Source organism: Artemia sp. Qi Xiang Cuo, chromosome 14 (genome assembly GCF_049724085.1).
Source record: "Artemia sp. Qi Xiang Cuo chromosome 14, ASM4972408v1, whole genome shotgun sequence".
Taxonomy (NCBI): domain Eukaryota; kingdom Metazoa; phylum Arthropoda; class Branchiopoda; order Anostraca; family Artemiidae; genus Artemia; species Artemia sp. Qi Xiang Cuo.
Window position 1 is genome coordinate 26,391,891 of NC_142807.1, and position 15,642 is coordinate 26,407,532.

Sequence of the window (15,642 nt, forward strand, 5' to 3'; positions counted from 1 at the left end):
TAATGCACTCGCGTCCAACTTTGAAATCTCGTCAATAATGTTTCCTGCTTGCCGCTTTTTCGCTTTACTCGCAGTTTTTTGCTATAACTCATCTTTCAAGAAATGCTGAATGTTCGAAAAATGAATGTTAGTTGCGTAATTTGATATCTTATAATGCTTAACTAAAATTTTTTGTCAGAGATACCGATAGGCAAATTAATTTAGTTCTTGCTTTGTAGCAATTCATTCCTGAGGACATCCATAATACAAAAAAAAATCGTCTTAAATTCTATAGGTAATTCTTGTATTTTGCTAACGATTAGTCCGTTTTAATTGTACAAAAAAGAAATACATACTAAGAAAGCCAAAAGATATTTCCCCTTTAGAATAAAATCTCGAGAGTAACCCCGCCCCCCCCCCAACCTAATTTTTGATACAGCCCAGCTGGATATGCTTGTCAAACTATTCAAGTAAGAAATCGAATTTATTCTTTTCAATATTTTATAATAAAAAATGGCTTAAAGCGTGGGTGAATTTTTTTGAAGATTCCTTATTTCTACTGTTTGATAATGAGGTTTTATACGATGTCTTGAAAAAACAGACGATCAGAATGCTCGTTTTTGAATTTCATTGAATTTTTAATGATTACATTAAAACTGTTTTATATTAAAATATAAAAAATACATTCTGTACTACATTAAAGAGCAAAATTTTTTCAAATCAAACAGTTTGTGGCAACAAATTGTAAGTTAAGAGCTACCCTTGCCAATAATAACCAAAACTCTAAGACACAGAGTTTTGATAACAATTTGTGCATCAAAAGAATCTTCTCTTATATGGTGATTCCATATACATAAAATTCATAAATTTTGCAGTTATTGATAAAAATTAAGACCCTGAGAAAATTGAAGTACTTTTAGAAAGAGGGAAGAAAAAGCAAAAGGAGAATGATCTTGAAGAAAATTACACCTCCGTATTCAACATGTCTAAGAACCCTAACACGGAGGTTTCAGGCTTTTTATACACGCAGCTTCTATACATCGGCGTTCGAAGAATATTGGGAGAGGGGTCATTCATATCCATTGAAATTACTAGTAGCCTTTTTAAGCAACGTAAGAGATTTTAGCGGAGTAAAGGGCCGATATCTGCCATTTTTGCTGCAAATGAAGATCTTAAGTTCGAACAGGCTTCGAACTATGGAGCAAAAATTCTGTAAAGGGGAATAGGTATAGTCATTGACAAGCTGTATACAGCCTGTTAGTTTCATACCTTGATTTTGCCAACTGCCAATTTCTGCTATTTTGTGCTGCAAAACAGAAATTTTCGAGCGAAAATCCTAAGCTACCTTATTGCCTAAGGAATATCGAATATCTATAGTTATAGCCTACCAGTTTGAAAGTTCAGACTGTCGTACGGTACCATATCCGTCCCTAAACATACACAGTGTCAAAACAAAATGAAGGGCTACTATGGATATTAGTTTGGAAAAAAATCTTGACTTTTTCTGGCTAGAATTTTTTTGCCTTCCAGATTTCCAACAAGGAATGAGATTCTCACCTCTCTAATGAAACTCACTGATAAACTTTCTCGTCTTTAATTATTTATCATATGGCAATTTCTATCGCTTATATTTAGTCTAAGTCTTGAAGGCCGCCCAAATGTCCCTGCAGTACATTATTTGGAAGGTTGTTTTTTCTAGGTTTTATTCCCATGCGAAAAATAACCAAAATTTATTTTCAAACACGAAGTACTTCTTCTATTATTGCTTCTCAAATTTATTACTATTTTCAATGTATTATGATTTATTAATTGTTTTCAATCTTTTCTGCTAACGCAATCAGAATATTCCCAGAAAAGGAATATTGTAACGCTAACAAAAAGAAGAAAAAATACAGCATCCTTTGGAAACTAACATTCCTGCACAAACAAAGGCAGAATTAAGAGAGGCAACATCATAGAAAGCGCTAATAAAAGCAAAGGAAACGTACAGATAGTATATTATGCGGGAAAGGAATTAAAAAAGGATGTAAAGAAAGTGACTCTTCCTCGTACTTAACGTATTATAGCTTGTCTTCTCTTCTTTCTCTTCTCTTTTTCTCCTTCGCATCGATACAACTATCTACAAAGCGTCAAATAACTATATACTGACAAAATAACTATATGGATTTCATGTTTGACCTTAACGATGCAGCAGGCAGGTTGAACTTTACCAATTTATGAAACACGTTTTAATTTATGCACAGGGACGTGCACGGGGTAACTCAGTGCATATCCCCCCGCCCCCCCAAAAATCTAATTTTTCCGAATATCTGGACAGCTTTAATTCAAATTATAAATTCTTGGTGAGGTATATAATATTAGTTCATTTTCTGAGATGACCTATGTTTTCCTGCCATTATTTTTCTTATTCTTTTCCTTCCTAAACTTCTTTAAATTTGTTTGTGTTTATGAATAAGCTAAACTGTAACTATCATACCCTGTCCCTTTCTTGAATTAGAGCGAAGCTCATTAGGTAGCTTTTCCAGTTAGGACATAAAGAATCTAGTTTTAGACTATTTTACTTATTCAGGTTTAAAGAATGAAGGTCATTCTCTGCCTTCCTCTGACCTGGTCACATCGGGAAACGTACCTGCAGCCATGGGGCCTCACAGCGGGTCCCCGTATGGAATTTCTACCGACGGAATTTCTTACAATTCTCCGTATTATGCCAGGTAGGTTCCAATGTCTTCTTTATTTATTTATAACATTGTGATGATCCAACAGTACTTGAAAATAATAATTTGTTGATGGCAGATTTAAATATTGACGAAGACCACACTGCCTTTCCATATCAAACAAACACAACTTAAAAACAATAGGGAAATTTTTTTCCAAGATCGTGCAATTTAAATCGGTGAATATTTCGGCCCTATGTCCAAAGGCCGTCTTCAGCACAACATTAAAGAAAAAATATATGTATATAAACAACTTACATTAAAATACGAATTTAAAACTAAAAATGCTCTTAAAAACTTTTAAAACAGCCCCAGCATCCTTACTTCAACGAAGTTCAACCAGGACTGATAAATAAAATGATGAGAGAGGATGAATTCATTCAAACGAAATAAAATAAAATTATTAACTGCAAGTTGATGGCAGATTTGTCCTTTTGCAGACGAAGTCTGCATCGTGACTGCCTCTATTTTCGGGAATTTCATTTCAGTGGAAATTGTTTCACTTGGTCATCTATGGATATTATTTTTTTTAATATTTCCTACACTTTCAGAATTGCATAGACTATTATATTAGATGCCATACATAAATTTGCTGTATGTATATGAATGAAAATATATATTAAAGTGAATATTCAGTTTATCTTCCAGTATATTTTTAAACGAACTCTAAACAATGTGACCATATGGGAGAACAAGAATTAATGTATTTTGCACTTTTTTTCAGTTTTCAGGAGTTTTTTTTTCATGTAAACTTCAATCGTATGGTAAACGTCACAATTATAAATGATCGGAGCTTGTCTTAGAGTAATTGTCACTTGTCTTAGAGTAATTTCCGGAATTTGGTATTTTACATCAGTTTGTTTTAGTTTTAGCTATAAAGTTACACTTAGATTGGCAACATTGCTCTAAAAAATAACCGGTCAATAATATTGCGAGTAAGACTAGCTGTTGCAATGCTGTGCATTTTATGACTATATAGTATGCGTATTATAGAATGCATATTCTAGCATTCCAAAACACATTTAGATTATACTGTCTCAAGATATCAAACTGCTTGCTTTTCACATATTAGGGATGCAAGTTCCCAAAGCTCTAAACGCTATTGCTCCGTTACATATATTATACGCATTTTCATTCTGGAACAAGGTTGCCCGCTTTTAGCACCATTTTATTTTGTGTAGCACTGTAGCACTTCCTCAGGGCTACTAAAACATTGCAAAAATAGCACAAAAGTGCTATTAAAGCACTATTTCAGTGGGTTTTTTTTATTATAGCACCGAAAATCGCTGTGTAGCACGAAAAATCTGGGCAATTTTTAGCACTTTAGGAACTGACTGTTGTGGCAATCCTGTTCTGGAATCTTCTGGCAAAGCCTAGAAAGTGTAAAATCTCCTCTTTGTTCTTCCGATTTGCAAAAAGAAACTTACAAATTGTCACCATAGACTTGAAATAGCTCCCTTGTTCTGTTTTAAAACCTAGATGACCCAAATTTAGCAGCTGAAAACTTATTCACCGGCGAAAAACTAAACCTACAGTTCCATAACATGAATGGCCAAATCTGCTATAGTTCAAGTTTTCCGCTTGTTTTTTTTTTCTCAGTTTTCTGTTCGTTTCTTTTTCCAGAAGTTATTGTGCTTTTATTGCTAATTTTTTATTTTTGTTCCCTTGTCCTTGTTTTCTTCTCTTCGTCTTTTTTGTAATTTTTATTCTATACTTGTTTTATTCGATGGGTTTTCACAGAAATTACTATATTAATAATATAACTAACGCAATAATTGCAAATCTTGATCTCAAACTTCAAATATTATTGGTCATTTTATTAAGAACCTGCCTTGACAATAATACAGCTATTGTGGAGGCAGCTTCAGACTTGATGATAGCTGAATGCTTTTGGTTTTCAGCAACTCATAAGGTATTATATTAACTAAAGATTATCTGTGTCTGGTGCTACGAGGCTCATAAGCAAATTCATATTTATGACTGTAAGGTAGTCATGTTTCAATGACATTTTGCACCGTCGGTATCAATAGTAACCACAAATAATTACAAAACTTTTCTGTCATACAAACAAATACAGTGAAAATAAGACAGAAAATAGACATGGTGCATATCTAAGATTCGTGGCTGCGCAGGAATGATACATCAAGAGTGATATGCCGGTAACCGTGGCGATCGCCAAATGATGCAATTTGACAACGTTTACAATTCCCTAGTGAAGTTCATCATTGTGAGTGACGTTGTGAAGAGTTACTTGCGTCGCCTTGACTCTGATAGAGATCAGAAATCACTTGTAGAATGATGGTATAGCTACTGTAGCTGCCAGTTCAAAATGAATGGGAAGTTACTGAAGGAGTCTCTCTTTTGGCACGATTTTCAAGAGACTAGAATAGAGCTGTATGAGTTACTGGATGATATTCCAGTGCCCCAATAGCGGCCAAAAAAAGAAGAAAAAAAGAGACACTACTTCCCATGCAAAAAAGGGATTTTCCTTGTTGTTGAAGGCGGGGACATGTAATTGTCCTCTACATGTTTTTCTACCATGGTGATAACAGTGTTGCACTTTTCATTTTGACCCCATGATTTTTTCTGGTGCCCTCGTTCCTTGTTTTTATTTTTATTTTTTTCACTCTTTTACAATAAATTTGTCAATTTGGTCAGTTGTTGGCGCCCTTGTCACATTGCCCCCATTCCAATATTTTGCTTATTGGCACCCTTGTCACATTCCCCCCCCCCAATATTTTGCTTATTAGCACCCTTGTCACATTGCACCCCGCCCAAGATTTCGCTCTAGATCCGACCCTGCAATTGCTTGGCCTATACTGGACGCTACTTCTTTCTGCAAGCAATTGACAATATCAGGTTGAATATTAGTGATTAAATATCCAATGAGTAAGTTCATGTAAGTAGGAAATTCTTGAAATTTACTATCTTAGCTGCTTGTTTTTGTGAAACTCCATTTACAAACAAAGGTGTTCCAAATTAAGATGACATTAGTCTTAAAAATCTTAGCAGTCCGCTGAACATTTTGCTACTCTACTATATTCCTGCTGTACAGGCTAATATATGAGTTTTTCATAGATAATTAAAACGATCCAACATTCACAATGAATCTTAGGGTTTACAAATAAGTTTTTGGCGAAGGCCTAAAATCAGGTGAATCCTACTTTACTATTTGATCTTTATGGCATTACTTAAGATACTTCTACCGATCTTAGGTAAAAGAAATACATTCATGAGTCATAGCAGTTTTTTTTTCATTCTTTCTGATTTGCCCTTTTTTTCTTTTTTTTTAAACGTTAATTTAGACTGCCAAAATTTTGTTCGAGAACAGAATAAATAAATAAACAGATCTTCAAGTTAGTATATTTTAAACCACGGCTTAAAATGCTCTAGATTTTCCTATGAATGGAGCGAAATTAGATTTTGTTTGTGACATGCCAAAAACGATGAATACCTTAAAGAATACCTAAAATATACCTGAAACATACCTGAAAAATACCTGGTAAAATACCTTGAGCTTATTTTTACTTTCCTTAGCCTAGAAATGGGCCATAATTAAACAGATATTGTCCTTTGTTCTTCCTTGTCATAAAATATTACTTAGAATTGTCGTTTCGTTTCGTGCGTACTATGTTCGAATATGACATTCAAAATACATAAAAAAATGGCATCTTTTAGTTATAAACGAAAAATTCACGTGTGAAGTCTAACTAATAATGTATAAACTAATAAAATTATCGATATATTTGGAAAAGCTTTGCTCATGGATGTATACAGGTCACGCTTCGGGCCCTCCCCCTGAAATCCTAATCTCGGGGTGCTTCTTATTTAAAAAATTAAGTAAATATGTATTTTTTTTTATTATTGTCCCCTCCCCTCGAAAACAATCCTGCGTACGGCCCTGACTATTTTGTTTTTATTGCTTTCACGGTTCAGAAAATACAGAAAGACTGGAATCTGATTAATACTTAACAATAAAATATATTTAGCTCATTAATTCCCAAGTACCCTAATATTCTAAAAATGCAGAATGTATTACTTAATGTTTTGTTTTACCATGTTATATTACACATTCTCACCATGCTGAATTTGTTGACTTACAAATCACAGTTTTGGTGTGTAATTTCTTCTTTTTTTTAGTTCTACGTATGGTAGTCAAGCGTCGTATATGCAAACAGCGGCTGCAAACTTCTACGCAACTGGTCAAATAATGAACCCATATGGAGCTTTGACGCAAAGTTATATGTCTGCATTACCAGGTGATTGTAACATTATTGTATTTGGCCTTTTCAACAAGGAGAGATATTTGTATACCCCCCCCCCTTGAAAGTCATGAATACTCTGATACAGTAAAAGGCTGGAAACTAGTATCTCATCCCTAGCAAAGTTGTCGTATTTGCCTGCTCGGGTCAAAAATATTTAAGAGTCTTTCTGTGTATATTTGAATTCTGTAATCAGAATGTTGCAAAGTGTAGTAACCTGATAAATACACTGTATCAAAGTTGTCTGTTACAATTAAAATTAGGTAAGTTAAGGTCACACAAACTAGTTCATTCTCTCACTATGCGTTTGTGTAGTAGGGGCAATTTCGCTCCTAGGGGGACGATTTTATTTCTTGACCTCTCATGGTCATTCTCCAAAAAACGGATATCGAACTTTGCTAGGAAATAGTATGTTTCAAAAAGGAATTTTAAACCTATTTTTAACTGGCATCGTTATTCCTTCTTCCCTATCGTCCTTCTCAAATATCTCTCTAATAATATTTTATACTGTAAGCTTGTATTTCCAAGAAAGTGTCTTAAGTTAGCCCATCACAGTTCTCTTGTTTACCTTATTACCTTATTTCTCCAGTAAACCCAATCTTCAGAAAAGTGATTATCTGTCAATGAATACAGCATCCAAAATTTTTAGGTTCAGTTGATCACAACATTTTAATTATTAAGATTCTTGAATAAAAATTCACGTACCTCTTTTCCCATTCTTTCCTCCTTCGCACATATTCTGTAAGACCACAGTTGTGATATGCCTGACATTTCAAACGGACTCTCTGATACAACACAATTCAAAAGTGTGCTTTAAAATCATATAAAGTCAAGATATTTTTCTTGAGATCTATACCCCTGTCAGACATACTTGACTATTGTCTTCATGTCTCTTTTTCTCTCTCTTTCTCTCTCTCTCTCTCTCTCTCTCTCTCTCTCTCTCTCTCTCTCTCTCTCCCTTTCTTTCGTCTTATTCTGTTTCTCGCACTTTTCTGTCTCTTTCTTTCCCTTTCTTCTCTCTCTATTTTATCTCTTTATCTCCTTGCCAGTTCCTCGATTTTATCAGTATCTCGAAGTCACGTAATTCTTTGTCTTTGAATACAACATGCTGGTATCTTTTCTCATCCGTTATTTTATTTTTTATTTTTTTTAACTTGGGGTGAAGGGATTTATTATATGCATAAAAATATGCATTTTCTAAATCTCTTTTGTAAAAATATGGAATAGATTACGATAGATCTAATTCTTTTCATGCAGTTTCTTGTGCATCGAAATATCACACTGCTGAAAATGTTTAGCTAAAGTCTCTAGGTCGGCTCTAGGCTTAAATGACAATAATTTTCTGTTCTTTCAGCTGTTAGAAGTCAAAGTTGTAAAGCAAGTCACAATAGCCCGTACCTGCCATATTCTATGTCAACCGGTCTAAACCCTGGCCATCAGACATATCCATACCCGTCCTATCCTCAGTTTGCTGCAGATGCTGCTGTTGCTGCAGGATCTCAAGGATATCCTAATCCAACAGTAAGTACCAATTAACCACAATCTAGGCTTATTGAGTTGCATTTGCAATACTTACACTGGTATAAACTTACACAATATATAATTAGTCCTTCTTCCAAGAACTGATTTCTTCCATGTAGAAACTTTTTATCAAATTGATGCTAAGAAGTAAAAGAAATGCGAAGCTAGATCTTGATAGTCTGAGTATTAAAAAACAATAAAAATTGTTGAAACATATAGAATACTGATAATCTCAGGCACATTCAGGCATGAAGATCTGTTACGATAATCTTACTTTTGAAATGGCTATTCATTAAAAAACTTTGCACCATATTGACTGTGGTCAATCTTGGCACTTTAATGGGATGGAGCTTCTCATCTTTTGTACGGCTGTTTCATTTATTTCCTTTTTTCAGACGAAATAACCTCTTTTTTAATTCTTTTTAACTTAATCCCCACTTCTAATTTCGGGTGTCACCCATATATCAAATTCCACCCCCCCCCCCCCCTTGTAGTAAATTCCTGCTCGCGTGGATAGGTTAGTTGTCTGTATCTTCTGAATGAAATTTCACGACAATTAGCAGAAAAAAACAGCAGTTCACTGAATCAAAATGTCGTCTCAAGTAGAACATAAACTTTAAAACGGATTGTAAGTAGATCCGACCTTTTAAGGAATGGAATTCAGTACTTGTGATTGACCCATACACATCTAAGGCAATTTATGAATAAATTAGGTTCAAGATATCTGCAGTCGATGGAAGACAGCCCAACTGCTGAGGCCTGAATCTTGATATGCGATGTTGCACTTGACTACTGATAATTTTTTGTTAGTTTTACCCGATAGATTTGTGTAAATGCAAGTAAAATCTGCCCTATTTTAAACTGCCTCCAGGACCTGTGGGAGGTAGTTGCTACCTTGACAGTCGATAGAATCATATAAATGTAAGGAAAAGCTTCGGGAAATTATACTGCACCCAATTAAGTGGGTGAAGGTTCATTGGTCTGCCTCTAAACACACCAAATTTGCATATCCACGTTGCATTTATGAATATGCGTTTTTTTTCCGTCATCAAGAAGAAGATTTTAGGATTTTCTTACCCAAAAATATTACAACACATTTATCTAATATATATTTATAGCCTGCTTACAAAATTGAAGATAATGAAGAAGGGTGAGCACAAAATAGAAGAAAAGTACACTGCTAAATTAGCAAATTAATGGCTTTACAATGTCTTATATGCCACTACATTGAAATTCACAATTGTATTAACTTAATTAGAATTAACAACGACCGGATATGGTGACGGTGTGGGCCCAGTAGTCGAGCATTAAAGGAAAGTTTTCGTTAATGACGATACGGAAAAGCCTATTATCAGTAGTACCAAACTGACTGATCATTCTTCTATTCGAATAAGAGTGTGGCAAATAAATAAGAAACTTGCAATGCCAGAAATAAAAAAAAATTAATAAGCCTAAGATCACTTTCATGAGACAAAGGGTAAATCCCAAACGCAAAAGATATAGCATGATCACAAAACATTGGATAAAGTTTCGCGAGAACATATCTATCATAATGGACACGATTAGTGACAATCTTGGCATAACCGATTTCTGATTTGAGCATAACATCTGATAGTTTTCCACCTGAAAACTGAAATTGAATCGCAGATAGACAGTGCCGACCTTTGGGGGTGGCAAGCGTTGTGACCGCACCGGGCTCCACGCTAACAGGGTCAAATATGTTACGAACTACAATTACGTGAGTCATTGTGCGGCTTCGCGAGGGGCCTCACAGAAAAAGCCGTGTATGGCTGGGGTTTCCCATTACTTTATCATTGCTACCACTACATTATAACCACGACGCCAGGCCCCACGCAGTAGTTGCTGCACAGGGTCCTGCGCACCAGTAGGTGTTGGAAGCCATCCGAGGCTAGGAACAAGATGAATAACAGAAAGATGCCAGCATAAATGATCCAAAACGAGCTTGTCATTAAACGACAAATATCCACATTTATCAGCCTTAAGTGACACATTTGTCCTCCTTAAGTGACAAAGAAGCCTTAAGTCTTCTTTCAAGAAAGAAGACTTCTCTTCTTTCAAGAGAAGATCGTACGCAAGCAACACTCTGTGCTAGACCAACTTTGAACAGCTAATGAGCAGCAGGTCATCAGCGTATCCGAAATAAGATATGTTAATATATCCAGAAAAACAAGCAGAAGACAAGCTCGGAAGAACGATGGATAAACATGCACTGAAAGTGTATGGAGAGCGCTGATTTCCTTGTCGAATTCTGCGGTGAACAGGTGTATTCCTAAAAATCACACCCATTGACTTGAAACTCACATGAGAATTGAGATATCAAAACTTCAATAATTCCGACCTCATGTAAGTTAATTCTGAGCGTTAATTCCGAGCTCATGTAGAGAATAAAATGGTACGTAAATGATCAACACTATCAAGCGACATGCATGTGTGTGTACCAGCGAAAAAATATTATAATATTATGTGTCGTCTGATTAACTCATCATTTGGAAAATAATTTTGTTCATGTAATTTTTCTTTTGTTTAGTACTTTTTTAATCTATCGCTTTTTTGTTTCTTTTCAGGGTCTTGATTATTCCCCATATTCAATGTATAGTCAACCAAGTTCTTTCTACTATGGCCAGAGTTACAGTGGATATAATACATTAGGATCATCGACGTCTACCAATGCCATCCCTGCTTTACCACCGTAATTCCTATTTCTTTCTTTGTTTACACACTTCGGATTTTTATAATTGATTTACTGAGTCTTAGATTTGTGAGGTAAAAGAATACCTAGAAAGAGATGAATCCTTCTTTTTCCTTTTTCGTCATTTAAATTTCAGCACTTCCAAATTTTGTTTATGGTTGTGAATTTTCAATTGTTATTCCTAATCTATCTATCTTGTTAAATGAGTAATAATTGTTTATATGTATATCTGTAAATTTTCTCTTAAAAATGACACGATGATTTTTTCTCGAAATTAATTAAAAAACTTTTTCTACAAAATGAGTTTTTCAAAGAAAAGTAAAGAACTCCATTAAACAAAAAATGGCCAAAAATAAAATCAAATAATCTATCAAGCGTGAAACTACCAAAAATCAGCATCGATAAAGAAACGAAACCCAAAACGAAGAGAAATGACAATAAATAACCCAGTGAAACTGAAAACGAGCAGAAATTAAATTAAGTTGGGCTCAAACCCCCTATGCCTTCCCAAGGCCAGAACGTAATTTGCACTTAAAAAATACTAATGTTTTTATTTTGTTAACTTTAATATATCAATTAATATTAACATTTTGATTACCAAATACCAGTATATGTGTATTAAACTGACACCGCACGTTCATTTGTATTTATTTCAGTAAATTGCAAATTATGTTTTGGCCTTGGGAAGGCATAGGTGTTATACATTTTGCCAACATCGTTATTTACTTCGGCAGCACGATTACGCTGCCTATTTTTGGAATACTACCAGTTTACAGTGTGAAAAAACGTTGTTATAAAAACACGACGATAGGTCATCAATTTTGATAAATTCGCTTTCCCCTCCCAGCCAATTAATATTTTTTTAAGAATTCGCCTACTGACTGAAATGATCTGTGAGTTGAAAGCATTGAGCATATGCTGGAGGAGCTTCAAAAAACATTTTTTCTTATTAACAAACCAGTTGATTTCGAGCTTTTAGTGAAAAAACTCCGGGTTTGATATCTGTGAAGTAATCTCGGATTCTGTATTGCTTCACATTAAACGCTATGTATTGCGGCAGAAAAATTGCAGTAATAATTGGTGTACCAGGGGACCAAGCTTCGCTTGTTGATTATTGTTCATTTAATAAAATTGTTAGTAATAAAATAATCATTCTTTTCCCGTTTTCTTGATGTAATTTAGATCAAGGGCTCACGACTTTGGAAAGTTAGTTTAGGGCCTTAATTAATTTTCGAAATACTTTTTTTGTATGAATGATATCACAAATACCCAGACGTCCAATACCTGATTGTTTTAATTTCTACAGCGAATAAAATAAAATTAGAGCTGTTTTGCGAAAGAGATTAAAAAAAAGTGAAAAGTCTTTTCACCAAGCAAAGTTTGGCTCCCTGGTACTAAGTTTTAATAGCACTTGGTAAAAAAAGATTAAACTTCTCTTTGAGCTAAAACATGTACGCTGCATTAGAAAAAGGTATCAGAATTGTATTTTCCATCTCCCACAGTATTTGTGTACTTTTTCATGAAAGTTTTAGGTTTTGATGTCTTTCCTAAAAATATATTAAAATACTTTGAGATAGTTTTTTATTTTAGTTTTCTATCCTGAATCCAGAATACCCCTAAAACTCAAGACCTTTTGTTTTGTCTTTTTTTTAAATATACTTTCTTAAGGATGTAAATATAAATACTTTCTAAAGCTTTTAGCTCTCTTTCTTTGTTGATGTTAGTCTTCTTTTATAATTCTTCTAATGATTTTCCGAACTGACTCCCCTTCTTTTATATTCCTGCTTACTTTTTCTTTTTTTAAGAATTTGAAAAAGTTTTGTGTGATTTGGTTTTATAACATTTGAATAGGGAAACATTTTAAAAACTTTCAGTATATAGTTCAATACTGGAGGCTTGCCAGAAGTGTAAAAATTTAAGGATTTAGAGGGTCTTCTTTGAACTAGATGACCCACTCGAGGGTGTTAGAAAGCTAAATTTTCTTTTTCGAAAAAATTGTCAGACACACCTTTCGGTTTCTTAGACAAAATGATATTTAGCTCTTCACGAGTTATGCTCTAGAAGAACTCCTTTAGGAGAGTAATCCAGGCGAGTTCTTTTTTGTCATCCTTTAGTCAAGATCAAATGATCAGTCGGATATTAAATGAGATGGTATTTCATGCACTGATTTGATGGTTTCATAACTTTCCCTGAATTGGCTGCTTTCATTACCAATAACTCTAACCATATTTTGGGTTTTTTCAACTAGTTTGGGTTGGAAGACCCTGATGTTTTACTCATTTAGCTCTTTGGTAGGGGCACAATTTGGCTGGTGCGATGTGAAAATAATTAGTACCCTCTTACGTTAAAAAGGTAATCAGTGGAGTAAAAACATGGAGTAAACGGAAAAGGAAATGGAACAGAAAAGAGAATCTAGATAAGAAATTAATACAACAAACGGATCAAACCGTGATAGATAACCGCACCGATATACCAAGATTCATCCTTAAAAACTAAAGAGGCATGAAGGGAGCAATGATATTAAACTTATCAGACCATCAGTCCAAGACTGCCTCTAAAGAATAGAAATAAGAAAAACAGACACAGAATGATTTTTTTTTTTTTTTACCACAAAAACCAATGCTGACCTCCTTTTTTATCTCGAAGAATGACAAGTCGAAGTCACATTAACAAAAAAATTCTTTATGTTTCTTTATCGAAAAGGTAGATTTCTCTTCATTTTCATACAGGTGTTCGAAGAGGAATACTCTCTTCATTTTCATACAGGTGTAAATTATTTATAATAATTTCTTTTTTAGGGCAAATTCTCCTTCTTCAGTATTAACACCACCATCTGCATCAGCTTTAGCAACGTATCAATTAGCAACTTTATCACAAGGTGGAACCACTGCCGGATATACACCAAGTAATTACTTTGTATCTTCTGTTTTTCGTATTCGCATTTCATTAAACACGTTGCTTTTACCATTGATGCTGTCAATAAATCGATGCTGACAATTATTATTCTTAAGACTCAACTGGTTAAGATCTAATGTTTTGAAGCCAATTTAATGTTAAAGTTTCAAATTAAAAATTTTGAAAGAAGCTAATAGCTAAAATATAGCATAGAAACATTCAGAAAAAAAATTATGTCAATTGAACTTGTATAAAATATTTTTCAAACACTACCGTAATATGTAATTTTTTAAATTCAAAGTTGTCGTGTTTTAATGGCTACTGTTTTCAGACTTTGTCATTGGAAAGTTTAATAGTAATCTTTGCAGTTGGGTTAAATCCATTTTAAATCTGTTCTTGCATCTAAGTAAACTGTCCGACTTGAACCCATTGTGAATTTTTCTAATTGCTTGTATTTCTAACGTAACTAATAATAAGTAGATGGCGGTCAAGTATGGAATGACTTCTCCAAATACTTTCACCAATTCATCTTTTTATATTTTATTTAAGGCACTCGGATTCCCAATCGAATTTAGACTATTCAAATAGTTAATTTTATTATATTATTATTTTAACTTACTTTCAAAAAACAATACAGTTTTTTATATGGAATAAAAACGGCAATATTTTTTTGTTTTGTTTTTAACCTGAAGAGCAGAGCATGACAACCTAAGATTATATATAAAATGTTCCGTCTAAGATTTGTGGCCGCTTCTTAAGCTCTAAAAACTTTTCTGACATCCCTTCTATTCAATAATTCCTTTCAAATCAGCTCTTAAACAGTTTTCTATGATATTCCAGTGACCCACTCGCAGTGACGAAAAAAAAGAAAAAAAAAAGAGAAAACATCTATCAGTGCTACCCATGAAAAGAAGGCATTTTTCTTGTTGTTAAGCCAAGGGGCTGTAATTTCCTTGTATATGGCTTTTGGCAATGGCGGTTTTAATGTATACTTTTTTTTATCAGACCCCATGTTTGAGGGACTTCATAAAGAAAGAAAAACGAGCAAAAATGGGGTTTTTAAAGGCCAAATGAAAGTACTGAAAAAACACAACAAAGCGAATATTTGGAGGGGACAAACACCTCTCTTCTTCAGCGCGAAACGAAAAAATATAATCAATGCGAGTGCCGAAGAACAAACCAACAATATTCCCCTCGTTTGTCCCCTCGAAATATTCGCTTTGTTTTGTTTTTTCAATGTTTTCATTTAGCCTTTAAAAACCCCATTTTTGCTCGTTTTTCTTTCTTTATATTATGTCAGGCCAAAGTGGTTTAAGAAATTATCTTTGAGGGGTTTCAGGCTATTTTTCGAAATTTCTATAAATTGGGTTCCAAAATAGCATTTTATTGTTAAGAATAATCGAGATAATAGTTACTACTCCTGAATCAATTACATTTGGCGATTTTTCTCAATAGCCAATTTTTCTAACGTGTTTCTCAATTTCTTGTTACTATGGGCTGTGGTTCGTTCTTTACTAGGTTGCAGCTCCCGCTGCAACAGTAAAATTTTGACAGCAACAAG

At 34.1% G+C, this 15,642-nt stretch overlaps 1 protein-coding gene across 1 annotated transcript in view; it reads left to right on the plus strand.

Annotated features, from left to right (window-relative positions):
* The window catches only part of eya (eya transcriptional coactivator and phosphatase 2), a 178,969-nt gene that overhangs the window by 78,290 nt on the left and 85,037 nt on the right, over positions 1 to 15,642 (plus strand). Inside the window, exons 5-9 of the mRNA XM_089099899.1 lie at positions 2,549 to 2,690; positions 6,834 to 6,952; positions 8,310 to 8,476; positions 11,062 to 11,186; positions 13,985 to 14,091. Coding sequence (XP_088956025.1) covers positions 2,549 to 2,690; positions 6,834 to 6,952; positions 8,310 to 8,476; positions 11,062 to 11,186; positions 13,985 to 14,091 — 660 coding nt within the window. The remainder of the gene's footprint in view (positions 1 to 2,548; positions 2,691 to 6,833; positions 6,953 to 8,309; positions 8,477 to 11,061; positions 11,187 to 13,984; positions 14,092 to 15,642) is intronic.